Source organism: Dicentrarchus labrax, unplaced genomic scaffold (assembly GCF_905237075.1).
Source record: "Dicentrarchus labrax unplaced genomic scaffold, dlabrax2021, whole genome shotgun sequence".
NCBI classification, from domain to species: domain Eukaryota; kingdom Metazoa; phylum Chordata; class Actinopteri; family Moronidae; genus Dicentrarchus; species Dicentrarchus labrax.
Genome location: NW_026136709.1, coordinates 10115258 through 10138312, shown reverse-complemented (window position 1 = coordinate 10138312; position 23055 = coordinate 10115258). Strand labels below are relative to the sequence as shown.

The 23055-nt window shown below is 39.8% G+C and overlaps 1 protein-coding gene across 2 annotated transcripts in view; it reads right to left on the bottom strand.

The window, feature by feature from the left end:
* The window catches only part of ctnnd2a (catenin (cadherin-associated protein), delta 2a), a 248652-nt gene that overhangs the window by 28614 nt on the left and 196983 nt on the right, over positions 1–23055 (bottom strand). For both annotated transcript variants that reach the window (XM_051410973.1, XM_051410972.1), the window contains exons 16-19: positions 14204–14321; positions 11094–11276; positions 7868–8041; positions 4904–5054 (exon numbers count right to left, since the gene is read on the bottom strand). In XM_051410973.1, coding sequence (XP_051266933.1) covers positions 4904–5054; positions 7868–8041; positions 11094–11276; positions 14204–14321 — 626 coding nt within the window. The remainder of the gene's footprint in view (positions 1–4903; positions 5055–7867; positions 8042–11093; positions 11277–14203; positions 14322–23055) is intronic.

The following is a 23055-nucleotide window of genomic DNA, read 5'->3' as shown; positions in this document are numbered from 1 at the left end:
CGGAGAAGAAGGCTTGGCCATTGTTCTATTACTTCTTTGGTTGTTTTAACTGCCTACTTCTCAAATACTGAGTTTAGCAGAGAGTGAATCCTCTATGAATATAGCTTGTGTTCAGGTCTTTAAAGTTTAGATCTTAAATAATAATACAAACTTTAAAAATAGCAATTTCGGTTAGTTTTCTTCACATAAATTAATTAAATTTTTTAAGTTGTGAAGCTTTGGTGACCCCTAGCAGGAATGCACTACATCATTGTTGAATATTTTATGCACTGCAATAGCAGTGCTGTTGCTCATGGTCCTTTGAGGTGTTCACATTTTGCCTTTGACTTTCACAAAATAAATTATTCATAATTTCAGAAGGAGTGATTTTGATTTGATTGTGTCACTACTTCAAAAAAGACTTAAGCATAGGGTGTCTTCTGCAACCAGTAAGCAATCAGTGTGTTATCAGTATTGCAAAAGAATTTCCATTTCATGTGATTCAAATCGTACTGGGAAGCTCCTGCACCTATCACACAAGAAAACATCTTGATCAAACTTGGGAGGGCACCAAAACAAGAGTCCCTTGACTCACATGAAAGAGGTGGACTTGATCCACTTTCAAGTAAACCATGGAGAGCTTTGTTTGATGTTGGAGGTCAAATACTGTAGTCCAAAAATAGGAAGGTAGCCAGTAAATCTGGTATTTAGAAGCTGACTGGTTAGATTTTCTTGATGTGTTTTTATACTGCCTCTGCAGCGAGCTAAAGTATTATCTGTGATCCTTCTTGAATGTATGCGTGCATCATGAATATGATTGATTTGTAGAGTGATATATAATCAAATGCAATAATATAGGATTAATTATTATCAAGTACAACTAATTTGGTTGAAAAGTGTGACTCAAAAAGTTTAACATCCAACTTTGTATTACTTATACACTTCATATTAGGAATTCATATTTGGAATTTAAATTAAACCCTTACTGCAGAATCCAATCCAATTAGCTGTTGGAGCCAGTCACTTCCTTCAAAAAAACTGTAAATTAATTCATTAAATGTCTTAAATTAATACAGATTGTTGCATTAATCACTTTTTCATTAAACACTAACTTTGGTTTGGATTTAGTTGCAAGCACAGCATGTGTTTATGGGAACCTTTAGTAAATGGTTTCTGTATTTGAAAAAATACAGCGTCTTTTTGGCATTCAAGTGCTGTTCCCAATTCATGTGTGTCAAATTACCATCTGTAAGTAAATGGGGAAGAATTGCGCTGACAGACGGCGTAGCAGTGAATGGAACTCATTTATTGCTACACAGGCGTACAGTACATTATGCAAATCAAAAACTATGAAGGAGGTGAAATCAGGGGAGAGACAAAAACATTGACAGATGAGAAGAATGATTCTCAGCGACATCAATATGCCACTAAATCACATTACAGAGGGATTGGAATATAAGCATACATATGCGGTTAGGTCTTTAGCTGCCACTGCTCTCTCTTCTTCTTTTTATCCTCTGTTTCATCCTGCACCCCTATTCAGTTTCCCTAGCCTGACTTGGCCGCTCTCTGCTCTTTTCCTCAATCCTTCTCCAGCCTTGTGCCTCTCTTGCTTTTCTTGCTGCCATGCAATCACACAGCTCTTTCCAGAAGATTTGACACTCTGAGGTTATTGTGTGCGAAAGATGATTTTCATCTCCGCTCACTCTGCCGAGCTCTCATGCAAACTACCATTCCCCCACGGTGACGCTGCCAAACTTACCGGCACTAACAGCTTATGACACACTATCGCATGAGTTTTAAGAGACAAAGATTTGTTTTTTTTGCTTTTCAGAAACAGGCGACTTGCTCTAGATTAGCCATGCAAAATGATATTATAATTAGGCGGAACTTTGATCTGACAAAGACCCGCCAACTGCTCTTTGAAATCACTTTGTCGCTTCGGGTTAAACTGTTGTTTTGCAGAAGTGCATGGTGTAAAGAAAAAGGTGTTTGACTCAGAGGTTAGAGTCGCTGTGGTGAATAAAGCTTGCGAACATGGGCCAAATGGAGCTTGTCTCTTAGGAGTGCCTGGCCTCTACCTCTTTTCTGTCGACACGCATCAACTCACACCTCGCCAAGAGCAAAGACTCAACCCTGAGTGATCCCTCTCACTTTTCCTCTCTATTTTCTCTCTGCATCTCTGAGACATTCTGTCCTTCTGTGTCACTGTGTGTCATTAACTCTGACTGTCTCTTTCTGTATCATTTGCCATTTGGCCATCTCATTTGGAACCAAAGTTGATTTGTGAGCTGGTTTTGAAGTAATCATTTAGTCCACTGATACAAATGAATTTATAGATGCCTTTTTAAGGTTCCAGGAAATTAAACTTTTTTTGCAGAAGAAAAACCAAACACATTATTGTTCCAAGCAGACTATTTGTCTATGTCGTAATACATGTCTGGAGGAAATCTTTAAGCAAACAAAGGGATGGGGGTGTTTACTTTAAGTTATTATGTTAACTACATGACTGTTAAAACCACAACAACCTCTCTCAGTCTCTGTTGTCTTGCCATGGTGTATCGATTTTAAAACCAATCTGCCAGCGCCTCACTTATGGTCCCAGTCATGGCTTAATTTTCTTCCATCAGTCTGTCTTATTGTCTGTCTCTAAAGTCTCAGAAATAACTCTGGAAGAGATAATCACATGCAGGATTTAAACCATGTTATCCTGCAACTGAATAAGTCAAGCGCATATTCAAATAAAAATGCCAAACAAATTTGAATTGATTTTCCCTGTGAATTTGCAAGTAATTACATTATTTAATCAGCCTGGGTGTTTTGCCTCTCTCCCTATGAGCACACATTCATTACAGTGTCTACTTCGCTTTCCATAACTCTCCTCTTTATCTTTCTCTGCAGCGAAAGCTAATGGCTATGAAAGACTAAAAGTAAAAATTGACCAATTAGCTCCAATATTTCCATCAATTAGAGAACATTTAATAATTCCCAGAGCAAAACATATACTACTCTCATTGTAAAAGGTCAAATGGAGGAATTGATTAAACTGTGTCAGTATGTGGGATGTTTTTTTACTTTAACCTAATTCAAATAAAACATTTATTTTGACAATGTAAAAGCAAATGGCAAAGACAGACTTCAATATGACCTTGGAATACTACAATATTCAATTAAAACCAATAATATCATACATTATGCATTAGTAAACTCTATCTGGTTAGTGGCAGGGGAAACAGTACAGTAATACACTGCAGTAAGAATTCTGTGTTAGTTAATATAGAATGAGTGGAGTAATATGGATATGTGTATTTAAATGATATCTGCTTCCATATTTCTTCATCTAATATATTTTGGATGTATGTTGTGACAGGTAACCCAACGTATACTTGGGTAGTTTTTTTTAATTTACCCCCATTTTATGACATACATTTTAAATCTCTTTTATCAAGACCACAAATCCTCATAAGCTCAATTATGATGATATGTCATATAAGGGTTTTTTACAATTGCTCTGTCCGGTATCGCTGCTATTATTGGACAACTGAAATCGAAGAGAAATTTGCAAATATCCTTGCCAATCTTTCAAGGAAAAAAAAACCTGAAATGAATTATATTCAACTAGCAGCTACACCTGCATGTACACTGAAGAAAGGAAACAAGCAAATAAAAAACATTCAAATTAGACTGATAAGCGTTGTTGTTATCCTGTAATCTGCTGCTGTGCGACAGCCAGACCATCACAGCATGGGTGTGTTGAGCCTTGCCGGCGGCAGTCGTTCTTACAACGCGCCGGCAAAACCCACACAGGCTCCAGAAGCCCCTCGCGTGAGACTGAGGGTAGCAGGGTTGCTATAGAAACCACTGAGCCCACCAGGAAGCCGAGATAATCAGAGATACCAGAGACAGAGACTGGTGATGTCACACGTGCACACACTGTACACACACAAACATACAACCATGTCAGTACGTGCGTGGTGTGTGTTTATGCAAAGAGGATGCATCTCTATCACACACAAACACACCCACACACACACACACAAACAATATTACAGAGTCTTAATGTGTCATGTTAACTAGTGATCCCTAGTCCCTAAATATGGTGTTGCCGCCAGTCAGTTAGCCTCACTAAGGCTCACTCATTACCACAGTTCAAAGCCCAATGCAAGCCTTTGATTCGATGATCTCCTCTGCTGCAGCATCCTATCTGCTGTATCTCTCCCACTCTCCCTCTTTCTGCTGCCTTTCTCTCTTAAACACATATTAACTACCAGTTTATTCCCCTTTATCCCCCCCTGCGCTGTCTGTCCTTATTAGCCTAATTTTCTCACAACATTCCTTGGCCTTAGGTAATTAAAATATTATCATGGCTTGGTAAGATAGTTGTAGAGCACTATTATTTTTAGATCACATGAGCACATGTAAAGCCTCACTTAAACTTACAACTCATTATATTGACTTCGTCCTAGTATGTAATTACAAATTCATGGTCTCAACTGATAACATGACTAAATGGGTCAAAAGGCAATTTAATTGGGCAACCCAGTAGCTCACCTGTTAAAGAAAAAACAATCTATAAAAAAAGGCAATTCAATGCTAAACGGCAAAGTTGATTACAGACTGGCATTAGTGTTAAATTATGTCTGATTGGTGCAACTGACTACAAGCTCTTTACCCTTGTGTTACATCACTTGAACACAAGCTCTTGACTTGCGTACTCTAAATGAGAACAATGTGACAGGAACAGACCACAGTAGAACAGTTACGAGATAATTTAATTAGAGATGAAAATGGGCTTCAGGTAGCTCTTCACAAACAAACAACAAAGACTGCAACCAGAATTCATGCGACCTGATAGAGATTAAAAATGCCAGCGATCCATGCAATTATTTCAGGTGGAGAAGTTTTTTCTTTAATCAGTACTCACCGATGAGCTCCTTGTTCCTGATGTCCAGGGCCATGTTTCTGAGAGCGGTGGCCACGGCACACACCACCTTGTCGTTGTCTATCCTCAGTAACTCCACCAGGATGGGAAGGCCTTTCTCCTTACGCACAGCAGCCCGGATGTACACTGACCACTGGCAGGGAGAGAGCAAGGGGTAGAGTTAAAAAGCAAAAACTGGCCACAGTGGGGGAAATATACAGTAACGGTCCTACACACAGGATTTGAAATGAGTTGATGAGGAGTTTTGTGACAATTTGCAGCAAACAGTTAAGATTTAGAATACAAATATTAACTTGTTTATGTAGATATGCATGTTTGGTTTACCTTACTATCACACTCTGGTCATAGCTGTGCATTGTGCGACTGGTTATTTTCAATCCATGTATTTTTCACTGTCCACCTCCACTGTCTTATTGTCACTATGCTGACAATACCAGAGACAGACTGTAAATAAAGTGGTTGTGATAGGAAAAAAGGAAAACAGACAGACAGAGCACAATGGGCGAGGTTGAGTGGGAAATGTTACATTCAGGGGCAACATGAGAGCGACTGAGGCGTTACACTGACTCACAAGTGATATACTGTGAGAGGGAGAATTATATGAACCAGAGAGAAGGGTTTTGAGCTTGGAGACCACTCTATTCTCCCTCAACAACTATCAAGGTATGTTTAAATGGACCACTCGACCCTAAATGGCTCAAGTGGTGCCGCCTTGTGGGTCAACTAGAGAAGACTGGGGCTGTGCTAAACTGCACCCAAGAATAAATATCAGTAAGTGAAGTGGAAAGCTAAAAGAATGTCAACAAATAATTTACCTTTCTAGAGTATGTTAAGGTTAAACCACAGAATTGTTTTTCTAAGAAACGGAAATGGACAAAATATGGTTGCCTTAACCACAAGCTTAGTGAACAGAGCGAAGACTGCATCAGCAGTATGCCAATACCTTCTTTGGAAACTGTTAGCAGCACTATTCTCAAAGTCAGGAGAGGGAGCTTGCTTTAGAGGACACACACACACACACACACACACACACACACACACACACACACACACACACACACACACACACACACACACACACACACACACACACACACACACACACACACACACACAAGCAATAAGGATCTAAAATAGAAAATGTGATTTCCTGAAGACCACCTGCCCCCATCATTTCCTCCTTCTCCCTTCTCTTTCTTCCTCCTCTTCTGTCTCCTTCCTGCTCTGTTTCTCTGTCCATTCCACCACCAATGGAAATACTCACAAAACCAAAATCAGATACACCTCCCACACACATTCACAGGAGACATTCCTCTCAACCACATTGTGCTTCCCCGTCAGCCATTTCTTCTTTTGTTCAAGTTTTCACATGCAGCAAAGGTAACCATTTGACTGAGCAGTTTTTTTAATTCCATCAACAGTCACATATTTACAATGAATATTGTCAGATGCAGTTCTATGATTCCAAGGTCATTCCAAGATTACGCCCTCACACTTTCTGCCTGTTACCCTTATATGCACCTCCCTCAAGGCAAAAGCTGCCCTCACCAACGCTCTCCAATATGGCTGCATGACTCATACATTATTACCATCTAGCTGCTTCCATCAGTCAGCTGCTGCTGAGCCCTAGCTCTACTCCCTGGTGTGTTCAGGCTTGGAGCCTTTACATTATTACAGTTATTGCATTGCTACTGAACAATATTATATGGTATAGAACACATAAAATGGTTGTAAAATGGGATTCTGTTCAAAATGCAGTATTTCAAAGCCAGCAGGATGGTGTAGTGAGTAAATAGAACATTATTCCATCTGATTATGTCTTTGAGTTGTTTATTTCCGTGCTGTGGCATTTACTGCAACCAAATCAGCCTTTGAATTTTAATTAAACTGAGTTGAACTTTAACCAGATGATCAGGGTTAAAAAAAAGAAAGTTGTTTGCACACACCCAACCTGTCTTAGCAATGCTTATTGATATTAACCCCTTGTTAACATTTCAATGGATATTTGCCTGCTATGAAAATACATGTTTTTACTCAGCAAGGCCATTCTGATCCTGATTTATTATTTAAAATGAGCATCCCTCAGTAGGAATCATTTCCACATTACTTAAAACAGCGCACACAGTTCTTTGTCTTACCTTCAAAGTGAATAGTGTTTTATCTGAATACATATTTGCGTACACTGTGTGTCCCTGAATTCACTGCAGGGCTGAGTTAGGACAAACTTATAATGAATCGCTACCTTTCACGGTAATGGACAATGAAATGCGTATAAAGAGAGCAAGAGCAGCCTGAGCTTCAATTATAGAGTCGAATAGGCTACTCTCAAAACACCAGTGCCTGAATGTGGTTTAAAGTATGATTATACTCCTGGGATCCTACACTATATTTATGTGGTATTTATTATGTCTGATTTGATTTTAAAGGACCAAGTCTATATTTTTGAAATCGACTGGATTCAGAAGATTTGAACTCCTTCAAATGTTGTTACTTTTTGGCCCAGCTTGGACTTAAGGCTGCTCCTGGCTAATGTACGGTAATGGGAAATCAGAGACTGTTTTGCCCATATATTTACAGTGACCTGCTCCATCATCACCTCAGATCAACACTTGACCAGCCGGTGTTCCAAGCAGACAGACCACAGGACATGGGGAGGCAGACTCTGTGTTTACACCAAATATGCTCGGTGCTCAAATGCAGTCAAAATGGATGGACACTGTTTCTTTTTATGTGAAGTAAACTGTATTTATTAATTTATTGCTTTATTTATATTTATTTTATGTATCCAAACTTAATTATCAGCTATGTTCTATGTGTGTGTGGCATGAAGGAACAAAAACTTTCTTTTCGGTCAACTTGATGACAAAATTAATTACCTTGTACCTTGTGACAAAGAAGCTTCAATTGAAAAAATAGGAAGGAAAAAAGTTGAAACCTAGCTGTTACCTTCCAGCTGCCAGCGGCCAGGTTCTGCAGAGCCCCAGCTGCTCCCTCCAGGGTGTCAGGATTAGAGCATTCAGACAGCAGGGTGAGGTAGGGCTTGACGATTGTGGGGTGCCACAGCATCTGAACCCCTTTGGGGGGCTCTGCCGTGTCTGGAAAGGGGCCAACACCATCCCACTGTGAAAGAGGAGAAACAATGGGCCACATTTTTTATGTTAACGTATATTTAACAGCAAAGTGAGAAGCTGTGGTTCACTGGCTTTTCTGGCTGAAAGGTCCGGGAGTACATCTGTACATCATTGCATCAAGGTTAGAAGTTAAACCACTGGAGGCGAGCTCAAACAAGTTCAGTGAGTGTTAAGTTACACTAAACACACCCAGCAGAGAACACCGTTCTTTCCCGTAGTTTCCCTATTCTTCCCATTTCCGTTTGGGAACTGAAATGATTCCATACCTGCAATATTCAGAATATCTGTGCATGAGTATTCTGTATATTCTCATGTATCTGCGTTTTGTCAGAATGACTGCATGCACATCTGAAAGCAAACTACATCTCGCCCGAGTACACCCTGACATATTAAAAAGTCACTGCGTAAATCGCTTCCTGTCAACCTGTTAAGTAGGAGAGAATGGTGATGGAGGGGAGAGGTGGGAAAGGGCAAAAGATAGAGAGAAAAGAGACGCATGTGAAAAGAGGCACTATGGGAGAATGTTTCACTCCTACATTTGCTTTGAGAAATAAGCCTAAAGCTCGACACCTCTCTTCCCATTTACCCCCACCCTCCTCCTCTCCTCCACAACAATAGAGTCCCTTGATGTGTGAACCTCTTTGTTGAGTGACATGCCCACACCTTTTTCACGTAGGCATGAACGCACAACTCTCTCTCTTTCTCTATCTCCTCCTTTATTGCTATTTCTTTTCTCTGTTGCTCATTAATATCTTGTCCCCCTTCTCTCTCCTGTTGATTCTTCCTCTCCATCTCTCTCTTGATTTCTGTCTCCCTTTCTTTCTCTCGCTTGCCGCGCCCCTCTCCCTATTTTCTTATTCTATTTCCATCATTCTCTCTCCAGTTCTCAGTTTTTCCTCTCCCTATCGACCTTCTCGGTTTCGCTCTACTGCTTCCCCTCCTCCCCTTGTCTCAAGGTAAACTAGGCTAGTGTGTGTCTTGAGAGAGGTACTGTGAATTGTGTGTATGTGTGTGTGTCTGCATGTTTTTATCTATACATAGATTCTCTAATCATAAAATCAAAGGCTTCTTATATTTTGAAGTATGCAGAGGCACTACAAGAGGCATCAACTTTTTTATAATAGAGTACTTTATGTTGGCAAGAGACATCCTACATACTAAATATGTATGCATAATGTTATTTTTGTTCTATTTGGAAGAATAATTATATAAAACATTTTGAAATGTATCTGCTACAGTATAAGTGAGTTTCATATTCAGCCTTCAAATTGTATTGTTTAAAACAGGGATTTTGAATGTGAAATGTGAAATCTTTTAAACTAATATATCATTTTGGTTAAGAATTATAAAACAGTAAAGCTGCAATATTTACTGCAGCTTAAGCTCTACATTGTCTGCTATAGATGATGATGTCCTGTTTGACAGTGCCAGTGAAGTAATATATATTTACATTCAAGCTTTTTGGTCAAACAGCTGCATACCAAGTGTCAACGCCATGCTCTGCCATCTTTGCTGTAGTTCTAACGTGTGAAATGTTACAGATTTATAGACAATGTAATTTCATTAACATGTTACTGTGGTTTTTCCGAAGTTGTATTGTTTGCTTCAACAATTTTCAATAGGTGGACGGACATCTTGAAATGAAGCAGACATTTGTAGAATCTTCCTGATAGCAAAAGACCTGTGTGTGTGTTCCAGTAGTCCATTAGAAGTGTTTAGGTCCAGTTCAGGCCAGCGTGCTGCTCCTTGGCCTTGCTGTCTGAACCTCTAATAAATGATTAAGGGGACTACATTATAGTCTAACTGCCTGTGTGTCTCTCTCTCTCACTCAGTCTCCCTCTCTGTCTCTCCCTCTTCCTCTCCCTCTTGCCTGGTTTCTCTCTCTCTCTCTCCCCCCCCCTCTCTCTCTCTCTCTCTCTCTCTCTCTCTCTCTCTCTCTCTCTCTCTCTCTCTCTCTCTCACTGACCTAGTCTCTTGGCTCCTACCCCTCTCTTTCAGTCACTCTGTGCCTGTGTCACTAACCTCCCCTAACTCTCATATTTGTGGCAAAATGTATACCTCTAGTATACCTACTATGTGTACCAAATATGAAAATGTAAACAGTAAATGCAATCTAGAATAAGACAGGTTCTGACAAAGGGTTGGTCCTTTTGTTGTATTAAGTTTTGGACTTCAGGCTTGGTTATCAGTGCAAATGGTCAAGTAGATGCACAATGTCCAATGGGAAGAGTGAAAGTGTAACCATCCCAATGTGCAAGGTTGCATTAGCCTGGAGAGCCAGTGGCCAATAGTGAACAAAACAATGCAAAAAGCTCTGGGTCTTGGATTTGGTTTGGGTCTCAAATATCAGTCTGGTTAAGTCAGGTTCGGTGTTAATGATGCAAGTACGGGCTATGTCCACCTCTGCTTTAACAGCCCGTGAAAAGCATAAAAGAGTAGACAGCAGGGACGAGGGAGATGATGAAGCTTTTCATGAGAAAAAAGTTAGGGTTAAAAAGTTTCAAATGTATTAAATTTGTTAAAAAGCAAAAAGAGTCTTATGAACCAATACATTATAAAAGATGCCAATGCTTTTCAACTCAGCTTGCAGAATACTCTGTGATCTGTGATTTTCATCCCTGTTTTCCATTATTTACCACATGTCCCTGTTGAAGGCATGGCTTCCTCAACCACTCACACACTGTTCCTGCTTCATTATGAAAGCTGTCTACTTTTTGCACCTAGGTGTACATATACAGATGGGGGACAAATTTAAGTTAAAAGCAGAGTAAATAAGTAGAGAAACATAATGAATGAAGATGCTTCCGCACAGGGCACAAAGAGTCACTTAATATTTTGAGTATGAAAGTGATGTGAATCATATGCTATGGGCTTCGCAGTCACCTAATCTCAACTCAGTTATACTCCAACAGAAGATCAATGTGTTAGACAGCACTCTCCACCACCATCATCACCATCATATTTTTCATCCACAGCATCCATTCCATCCTTCTTTTGATTATTTCCTTGTCCTCATCATCTCCTACATTATTTGTCCTTACCTGATCAGCTCCCTTCTTTTTCTTCTTCTTCTTGCCCCAGCATCCAGAGCTCTCTCCGTCACGGCCGTTGGCGTCACACAGCAGGCCGTCCAGCTCCTCCAACCCCCCCTGCTGGCCGTGGGACGTCTCGGCAGCCAAACGGTACGACAGGTTCCTCAGGATGCAAACGCAGTTCTCTACCGTCTAGATATCATGAAAGATGAAGTGAGGTAGTGAGGAAGAGATGGTGGGGAGAAGGAAGAGGAGATGTATATGAATAAAGTGAGAAAGTTGAGGTGGGAGATTTGTGTTTGATGCCATTTAAAGAAACATATCGTTTGAAAACACAGCGCAAACTCAATGTCAAAGCATGCTAATAAAAACCGCCCACTCTCACACTTTTATTCTATCGCCCTTCCGCCCCCACCCACGAGCCAGACAGACGGAGAGAGTGAGAGACAGAGAGAGAGAGAAACAGGAAAGAAGAAATATAATCTCATAGGTAATATGCTTCTGGATTTTGTTAGCTCTGACTTTGAAATGAGATTAGAAGAAACTCAGGTAAATGAGGAAAAATGACAAGCCCAATATATTGTGTCACACCCCATTAAACACCAAGTTTAGAGGCAAACCCGCCAGCCGAGGACTGTGCGAGTGTGTGTGCATGGATGCTCGCACACTAATCCTTACAGTGTATTCTGTTGTAGTGTGTGTACCTGCACTTGCATTTGTATGTTTAGTATCAGTGAGAAAGGGGAGCCATCGAGTCAACGGAGTGGAAATTAACAAAGACAAATCATCCATCTTCTCTCTGTCTGACCGTTGGTTTACGCAAAAAACAACCAAGGAGTGTAATTGAACAGCCTCAAGAGATGCAACAAACAATACAATGTCTCACTCCAGTGGGCTGCAGTCATGTCTGAAATTCTATTCACATGCTATTATAGAATGAAGGAGAAATTACGATTTATTTACAATTTACTTTGACATTTAATATTTCGATCTGTTATTTCACATTTACTCAGTGCCCTGTTCTTTCCGGCTGCATGGTTAAGGGAATAAAGAGACTCTTGACTTTGGTTTTTGAACAATTCCGTGATCCTTAGAGTCCCCAGGGTGGTCAGTGGCCGGGGTCAGTTACCGAACAGCAGCCCTACAACAGAAGAATCTACAAAACAATAATAAAAATAATAAGAAGACCATAGCCATTTCTGTAATCGAGAGGTTTTGTGTGCATGACCTTGCGCTTCTTGGCACACCGTGCTTTAAGAATCTGCTGGTCCATAACTACATACATTAATGGACTTGCAGTAAACTTTTCCCTGCAGTGGCAATCACATTTAATGCAAGCTGTTAAACATCAACATCATGAAATCTATGAAATGTCAGCACTATATTGGTTGTGTATGTATAATGGTGTGCTTAGTCTATTAAATTACTGTGTCAGTTAAGTTAATTGGCTCTGCGTGCCAGTACATACTGTGAAACCTATTTAAATGTCTCTGAAACTTCCTCACATCCGTGCAATTCATTGCAGCATAATAGCGGTAATCTGTAGACAGTGTTTAATGGGACAATTGACTATAAAACATAATTATACATCTCATATAATTAATCTGATCTTCTGCATTTCTGTCTGGATTTGTGAACATGAAAGGCGAAGCGGCGAGAGCTGAGACTATCTTGATGATCAAAAGTCTTGAGGAATCCTGAGAGGGATGGTGAGTGGATATTTTTTTGAGAGCACCTGCCTGAAATGGTCTGGTACTCACCAGTACTTAAGCACTTCTGAGTTTTGTCCACATGAGTACCCTTACTTCTTATTGAGTAATGCCACCTCTGGCAAGCATGGCCGTACCCACCGTTGAGGACGCAGGTATTTCCAAGGGGTATACGATAAAAGTTGTGAAATAATTGCCTAAAAACAACTACTTTGACGTTTTGATGCATTCCCCCAAAACCCACCAAGCAAGTTCAGTTTTTGGACACTAAAAAAAATGCGTAACTGTGTCTGTTCTGGCTTAACGTAAAGAAAACAGCACAGAGTTAGCGTTATGTTGTGATTAGGGTTAGGTTTGAGCTCAATTAGGGTACTGGCACCTTTTTTGCGCCAATGGAGAGCAGTGATGACAGAACTGATTATACAAGAATATAGACATGTGAATAATGTTACTTCCTCAGCTTGTCCTTGTTAACAATCTATGCTTTTTTGTTTATGAGACTGGTGTTAATACATCCTTAAAAAATAATCTGCACAAAGTATTGGTTAAGTGGAGCTACAAGACATGAATTACATGTTATTGACTCCTTGAAATCTATTTTCTCGTATTCCTAATGACAAACAACCTAAACAGGCAGATGAGTAGACAGTGTAAGGAGGAGGTAGTCTGGGCAAAGCAGGTGTGCAAAAAAGAACAAGAAAAGGCAGACAGAGAATAAAATGAGCATGTGGCTAATGTGCATCACTATTTTCAACAGCGACCACTTGCTGGTTCACCTGCTAATCAGTCACTGTTACTGTGGCGACAGCAGCGCTCCTCTGGTGACTGCAGTTAGACAGTGAAAAGGGGCGGGCTGTTAAACAGTGATTAAGGATGGCCATTTAGAGAAGCTGGGAGACAAGGAGACCTTGAGAAGTTAGCCATCCATGACACTGTTTATGTAGTATTGACTGGCCCACACATATTGTGGCATGAACACACAACATGATCATGTCCTTACGTAGAAAAACGTTCACTGCATAAACCCACTCAACTTTGACAACTGGCAGAGCTACATTGGCAGCAAGAAGTGCTGCAACACTTTGAGTTTAAGAACTTTAATTTGGCCTAAATAAAAAACGTTGATGAACTGCATGCTCCTTGAAAACTAAAATTATTCTTCCTCGTGGCTGTGAAAGGAGTTTCACCCATTGTTGTTTTTCTTTCTTCTCACCTCCTGTGCAACAAGAAGACCAGTTCGTCTGTGTCTAACAGAGACTGAACGTTGCTCTCTTGCAGCCCAACTTCATGATTTAGTTTGAAAACACACAATTACTGTATGATATTCTTGCCTAGTGTGATTTTACATACGAAGCACAACGGATGGAGATGGAAACACACACACACACACACACACACACACACACACACCTTGCTGTCGATCTCGTTGCTGCCCAGAGAGGTCTGGATGACGTAAAGCAGAGCATCTGTCAGGCCGTCACACTCCCTCATCCTTCGCCTTGCCTCCTCACCTGCGGAGCTTACATTCCTGCAACACACACACACACACGCGTGCACACACACACACACACACAAAGAATACTGGTCAGAGTATGTGTGTATGTGTCTGTGTTTGCCAAACAGACAGAGGAAAACAAATGGAGAAAGAGAGTTGGGGAGGATGGAAGATAAGACAGGAAGACAGATTAAAGAAAAAAGAAAGCTGGTAACGAGAGGTGTGAAAAGACAGAGGCAAAGAGAGAGAGAGAGAGAGAGAGAGAGAGAGAGTGAGTGAGATACAGATACTGGGGAAACCTGGCAGCTCTCCCTAAACTAAACAATTGAAACGGGAACATTAAAATTCTGGATACATCTCAATCTGTGCCCCGAAGGCTCGCTTCAATCTAAAGCACTTGACTTGAGTCCAAAAAAAGAGGAAGTGAAAAAAAAAAAGCTGCTTTAGTCAGACAGTCGTTGCCTGAACTTCACAGCCAACACACACACCAACGCTGCTTAGATAATTTGACAGTATTGTTATATTTATTATTAGCAGCTTTGCCAATAGGATGCACAGAAATAATGAATACAATTTTAATTGAACTGGAGGTACAGGTGGGTGGTGATGGGTTGGATTTGTTTGGGTTTCAACATGGAGCTGTGTTAGATACAGACACACTCAGTACCAGACACTGACTCATTTCCCTGTGTCAATAAAATAAATATGAAACTGAGGTGCGTAGCATAAGCTATACTGAATATTGTATTCTCTTTATAGATCCCTCTTGGAACAAACTTTTACTCCAGTATATATATAAATAAATGTATGAACATGCATAATGAATTACTATATATAAAGCATCCAAAATGTTTCACGACTTTACGTATAAGACGACATAACTGGTGCATTATATGAACACTCAATTCAAAGAATGAACAGAAGCAGCTGAAAGTTGATGTAACTTCACAAATGACACAGTTTAAGGTCATGAAAAGCATACAAAATTGAGAAATAGGTAATTAGATTTTAAATTGATTAACAACAATCTAGGAGAAGAGATTATGTTGACATACAGTATATAGGCTACTGTATGGTGCTATGAAGATAAAATAAGTTCATATTACAAAGACGGCTTCATTAAGTCCCTCAGATAATCTTCTGCTCATAAATAGCCTTCATTGAAATATAAAGCGAGCATAGAGTGTGTATCATGCTGTAGACAGCCTTTAGGGAAATCAATGTTAGAGCCATAGTGTAGTAAGTGTGGGTCTAAATACCCAAGAGACAAATGTATCCACGCACTCGGAAAACCTTATTGTCACAACCACTCAGTGCTTTCCCACACAGTCACAATCTGCAAAATCATTTATTGTCATTTCAGTTCATAGTGGAAGACAGTAATGACCTCTAAAAACACATGATATTGTCACAATTAATTAGCAGTGGTAGTTGTAGAAAGGGAATGCATTGCTCAGGGGAGGCAGGTACACTTAAGTGGGTGACTGTGTGGATGTTTTGAGGTTTTTTACTGGAGTACATCCTCTGGTGGCCATATTGGAGGCTACAATTGTAAATGAGCATGAGCGGGAACAGCTGTTTGTGATTTCATAACTACCTAGCGGTCTCATTCATTTCTGTGCTTCTTTTTACTGAGAAAGGCTCAATATCTCACTAAGGGAACCAATCCACCATTGTGTTTAGTATATTTGTTAGCTTACTAAATGGGAGAAAGTAACACTTTACCCAGTAGTTTTAAACATAATTATCCTGATATTTTTGACACAGGGGCTAATATTATGTGGCTTGTACAGCAGCTGTATTTTAACAATAACATTATCAAACCACAAAGCTGCACTTTGTAGGTGAGTCTTGAAAAGGGACTAGGGAGTAAGATCAGGCAATAACGGAGTAAGTACAGTTTGCAAATATCATTTTATTGTGGCCTTAAGCTACAATACTGTGTGAAGATGGCATAACGATGGCTTTAATGATTTTTATATCTCTGTATTTATTGATTTATTTGATTTAATTATTGGTTGTTTCACATTGAACTTTATTTAAGAGCAATACTGCATTGAACTTCCATTATACTGCCTTCGATATTGAAGTTTGGTAACATGAGTTTAAACATATTTCTTTAAAGATGAAATGTCAAAAAAGCGTATGAAACAGACAATAGAGGTATGAACAAAGAGACAATGCGTTGGTATAAATGAATAAGTTCATCCATAGCATAGCATAACACAGAGATCACAGACGTTTCACCAGTCTATGAAGTCAATCATTTATTGTACTGATGAGAAAGAAAGAAAAGAGAGAGAGAGAAGAAGACACAAGAACTCAATTAAAACTTCACGTTCACGGCTCTCCGCTTCCAAGAGAAGGTCAAGTCATTTTCACCCGCTTTGAATGCTAATGGGCAAACAAGCACACGATGGAAAACCCGCTTAGCAGAGACACAATTCTCTGTCGAGTCGATATAAAACAACAGAACAGTGAAAACACTTCACCTTGACTAATGTTTAAGCACCAACGACAGGAGGTGGGTGGGTGAGAGAGGGTGGGTTATTTATTTCTCTAATGCTCATCCTTGAATATGCTGACTTCTACTAAGAAGTTTTTTTATCTGATGCCTTATCATGGGTGGAGGTGAAGGCACCTGGCTGTGCAACATAAACGTTTAACTGAGAGAACTTTCACAAAATGGGAATGTTTGCCTGCATACATGTCATACATTGTCAAGGCAAAGCGCTTGAAAACTGAAATGCCCTCCCCTCCACTGTATACACAGTGGATTGTACAATAATTTAAAGTTCTTAACTAAAAATGTGAAAAAAAACTGAGACTTGAAGGCTCTGTGACTGACATTTAGCAAGCTCCTGTTACTCTATTGTAAATCTTCTCACCTGACACCTATCACACAGACAGAGCCTTAATTTGAGAGCTTTCTGTGGGTCAAGTCAGACACTGTGGGGACTGAATCCTTTCTAAATATAGCTTTGCAGAGCTGGAACAGAACATGCAAGCTCAGATTTTCTAAGATTGGGCTATTACTACTATAAGTCTGGACATACTGCTGAAGAATTGGTTTTAAGGCCAGGTCTTGTAGTTGCATGATTATGCAATTGCATGTCCCATTTCCTGCCCAATGTATTCGAAACACAAGAGTTAGAATAACCTTTTGAGAGAAATTTGACATTTGCAGAACAGCCACATATTTTTTCAGATTGAAAAGTCGCAGACCTGTGAATGATGTATTAATCCAATCAGGTGTAGGAAGAGTTTCTTGGTTTCATCCATGGTCTTGCTAAACAATAATGAGTGATGTCATCTCACAATGGAATCCGGTGATGTTTGTTAAATAGAGAGCAATTCTGTGCGCTTGCATGCACCAAGATATTACAAACTATATAGTGCATGCCAGATGTTTATGTACTCTCAATACATTCCATGGTCTCTGTCTTTCCAGAGCTTGTTAGTATCACATAGTGGTTTACTGATATGCCATGCAAATTCCTGTGCAATCGTTTAAATACCTAGAAATTAAAATAATTCTGACGCTGTACTATGTCATGTCCATAAATATACTGGCTGCCTGTTTTGCACTGCTTAATAGCTTGTGTCCATCTGGACACCCTGCCCTGGAAAAGCCTATACACAGCTGCCCCATGGACTGGAGATGAACATTGCCATGTGTGTGTTTTGTGTTCATGCATGAAATAATTTGATTGTGTTTGCATCTGGATCAGTGTGTGTGCTTGCTGCCTGTGCACATGTGCTTGTTAGTCTAGTGGTTCTGTAATGAAGCATGAAATATTGTGCCTTTCTGCAACACGCCTTTCCTTCTGTGCTAGTTACTGACTAACACAGTGAGGCCAGGATTTCTTATGCAGAAAATAGCCTGCTAACTTTTTTTTTTCTGGGTGTAATGTGTCCTCAGGGATTCACACATCTTGCTGTGTTGCGTCGCGGAATATTTAGATAATGCTAGCCTGTTTGTTTGAGTCAGCTTTCTCAATCTGACAAAAGGGATTCATGGGCCCTGGTAACATAATCTGCGCATATGGTTATCGCTTAGACAGACAGAGAAAGAGAGAGAGAGAGAGAGAGAGAGAGAGAGAGAGAGAGAGAGAGAGAGAGAGAGAGAGAGAGAGGGAGGAGAACAGATCAGATGGCATATTTCATAACAAGATGAAGGATGAGTGGGGAAGGTGACTTTTTAAAGCAATGTGTGTGTGCATGAACTCCAAAAAACACCTTGCCGAATAAGGGCATGTGAGCACCTAGATGCTGGTTTTCAATTACTTCTATGTGTGTTTATGTGAGCGTGTGTGTGTGTGTGTGTCTGTGAATGTCCTTAAATTTAACTCGTAATCTTGACTATTTAACGAGTCCATTACACGCTTACACTTCATCCTATCTGATGTCACTCCTCATTAATTCAGTCTAAGTCATTAGCCTGCATCGTTAAATAATTACCTACTGAGCAAAAAGACACAGAACTTGATTAAACATCCCATTCAGAATTTAACATTGTTATTTTAACTGCAGTTAAGTAACAGGAGAGTGCCATTGGTGCCAGTGCTAAAGAGCAAGTCATTCCCTGACTTTACCACAGAATGTTTTGAAAAATACATTGGGTACTAGTCCTAATAGTACAGTTTACCATTAAATGGTAATATTCAGACATTTCTGTCTTCCTGAAGCATGATAAACAACATTTGGCTTATTCTTATTGGAAAGTTTGGTAGGACACATGGAGAGAAACGTGGAAGTGTTGTGGTACGCTCTTACGCAAATTAAAAACAAATTAAAATTTTTATTGGAGCGCTCTAGGCTAGCATGATTAAAAGCACAGAAAGACACAAAGATCTTTTTTTGAACAAGTGACAACAAAAAACAAGGGAATGAAGAAACTGAAAAAAGATGACTGAATTCAGTGCATGTATAGGGCAGTGCAATTCGACCAAAAACAAAAATATTATTTGAATATGGCATCGCTCTGGTTTGTATATGCCTAGTGTCTTTTCACCAAAGACATGGCTAACCTGTTATCTATGCAGTTTTCAATCAATTTGAATTTTAAAGTGTCTACCATTGCAACTGCAATTATGTTAGCATAAGAAGAATGTTGTCACTGTAATTACTGGTGTAGTGGTGTAATGGTAATGCAAAAATACACAAAGCATCAAAGTGTATATAATCACAGTAAAAACATTCTTAGGGGTATTATGACTTACATACAATGGTTAACAACAAATTCATATTTTCAGAAAAGTAGCACCCACACATAAGTGAGAAAAAGTTTACTAACAAGCTTCCTGGTATCTGCAGGAGCTGGATTTGAAGTCATTAAAGCATTGCAAAGTTGAACTTTTACCAATTACATTGTTTAAAAGATACTAGACAGGTTATACATTTTTCATTTGACATTGATTTTCCTCTCCAGGTTGCAACAGTGTACCTTAGGAAATGAGTTAAGAGTTTCTGAGCAAACCACACGTTGGTCACTTTCCACAATTTCAGTTGTCTGAAGATTCGTGCAACATGTACCGGAAAGCTGTGAACATGAGTGAATCTCGGACAGATGGTTCTCTAATGTTGCTCAAGGAACAAATGACTTTGTCTCAAACAGCTGGTGTGTGGTAGCTCTGAACAAGTGTCTGACCGTGTGTGTGTGTGTGTGTGTGTGTGTGTGTGTGTGTGTGTGTGTGTGTGTGTGTGTGTGTGTGTGTGTGTGTGTGTGTGTGTGTGTGTGTGTGTGTGTGTGTGTGTGTATTTGTTGGGGGGTCGGGGTGTGTTGCTTGGGTGTCAGCAGAGGGTCATCACCAGATGGCACACACATGCGTACAAACCAATTAATATCAATGAAATAAATATGGAAACAAATTCATTCGTGACCACACACTCCTTATTCTTGATTCATCTAATAACTCATGTTACTGCTCTCCCACATCTGTGGGTGTCGGAAAGGCAACAAATTGAAAGTGTTTATGAGTGTGTGATCCTGATAGGTACAGAAATACACACACACGCAGTGTGTACAACGTGGAGGCAGCAGGTTTTTTCTGGCTTGGCTGTAAACCAATAACCTGCAGGGAGGTAAACAACCTCTGAATGGAGGATATGGAAACCCCTCCACAGGAGACCTGTGTCTGGCGAGGCAACACTGTAAGTGTGTGTGTGTGTGTGTGTGTGTGTGTGTGTGTGTGTGTGTGTGTGCGTGCATATGTGTGAATAGGGTGGGGCCTTTAATGCTCACCATCCGATTAGACAACATATGGGTCCATCAGCATCCTTAGCTGCTTGGCCCTCATTTAATATATGCACACACGAGCACACAAACATACATGAAAATACACACCCAGCACACACACACACACACACACACACACACACACACACTAGCACACAACCATAATTGAAACACCTGATGCCCTGACACCAGTTCATTCCTATTATCATATGCAACTCCCCCATGCCAGGTGTGATTTTTGAGCTTGATTCACACACATACAGTCAGATACGTACATACACTTGTATACAAGCTCACATACAGTACAGACACCCTCAAACACACACACACACACACACACACACACACACACACACACACACACACACACACACACACACACACACACACACACACACACACACACACACACACACACACACAAACAAATAGACATACAGAACTGTACACAAAGGAATGTACACACTCTCATGCATTACAGAGACACAGAAGCACACACAGTGAAGGGATAATAAGAGAGGTGAGAGGTCTGAAATTGAGCTGAGGTACACTGGGGCCTGAACATTGTGGCCTTGTGTCACTTTAACCCCCCAGAACAGATAGTGAGATAGAAAACAACCCTGGAGAGCAGCACAAACACCTTCATTACTCTCTGTGTCTCAGCTTCCCTCTTTGAGATCCTGTTAGGCTCTCCTTCTCATTGTTCACCACTTCTACATTCTATCTGTTCTAATCTTTCCAACTTTTGGCCTTCTCCTCCACTACTCTCCTGTCCTCCTTTTCCTTTACCAGCTTTTACAATTCGATCTGTAACTTCACAGTGTGGAGCAGTGCACTGACAGCATCATTTGTCTTCCCCTGCATCTATACACACACACACACACACACACACACACACACACACACACACACACACGTAACTCCTATAAACACCTTAGTGAGTTAGGAAATAATAAACTTGACATAAAAGTTTAAAGTCTACAGACATTACTGGCAAAAACTGATAACTTTGTCTGAAAAGTTTAAGGCAATATGCTTTGGAATAAACAAACAACTAAAAGAAACACCAAAAAATGTGATTCCCATATTAAACATGACTTATTATTGGTATTGTTGTTATTACTTTAACATGTGTGAGATGAAATGAAGAACCGTATCAGCTCATTTGGCCTTAATAGCAAAAACATCCAAATAAAATTCCATTCATGCGATAATTTAAAATTTGTACAAACTGTATCTTTAAGGTACAAAACACATTATCTCTGAGGCACATCTAGTGTCGTGGCTACCTTGTATAACCACAAATATGAATCAATTTCATTACACAGGCATTACACAAATGAAAAACTCCATAATCCTAACTACTTATGTTTTGTACCCTTGCAAGTACAGTTATATATGCCCATCATTTTTCCAATGCATTTAATAATGACTGTCTCTAAATGAAGATATTTCAGCATTAATTAACCTATTGGACCATCCTCTCAATCCCTAAAAAGTGTAAAGTGTTGTTGTCCCCATCCACACACAGCTGGACAAAATATAGTGCAACCCAAATGAAAATACAATAATGCAAAACAGCCTAGAAGAGTTATATAAGCACTGTACATTTCTGACTCATCCTAACAAAAATAACATTATAACTTTCCCAAATGTAATATTTACGGCAAATACAAAGCTATTATTGCACTGAATTAGATTTGTACAGGTGTTTGTGATATTGAGTTATTGTGTATAATCGTCTTGTCCTGTACCACAGTCCCCTGTGGCAGTTCCTGTGCTGTTTCATTAGAATGCTGACAACAAACGCCAGAGAGGTTTATAACAAAAAAACTACAGTGGATTTTACCCTCCAAATGCTTATTTATGCTATGCTGCCTCTAACTGCATACAAGCAATACATTCAGCATGGGAAGTTGTAGTTCAGATTTAGAATACAAATCAAAGTGGAGTACTTCTGTAGACCCTCTGAGGTGGAATATAATATTAGCGCAGCAAACATACAGAAAATAGAAGAGCTATGGTGATGTTATGCTTAAGATATTTTTACACTTCGAGATTAATAACAATTGACACATATGAAAGGGTCAGTGTTGATCATTGTCTATTTGACTCATCAGCCAGTGGTCAAAGAACTCTAAGTGAAAAGCATTCATGACTAGAAGTATGCAAATATCCAGCAAGTCAATATCTACAATTACCATTTTGGATGTTTTGGAAGACCACAATTATGCAAGCTAGTATTCATATTTAAAGTGACCACAAATGGAACAATGACTGGAGCAACTGCAGCCTTTGCTTTGGTGTGTAGATTGCATACGCACAAGCACATGCACACAGTAGTGCACCTTACATACAAAATTATGTGAAAACACACAAAACCTGTTTGTAACATCTTCAAAATGGCTTTGAAATGCTTTTGAGAGACATTCAATAGCTGGAGATAACCATTCGAAAACAGCTTGACAGGAGCGCTGCAAAGCGAGCTTGGTGGGGTTTAATCCAGAGGCTGCTGGTGGTTGATTGAGT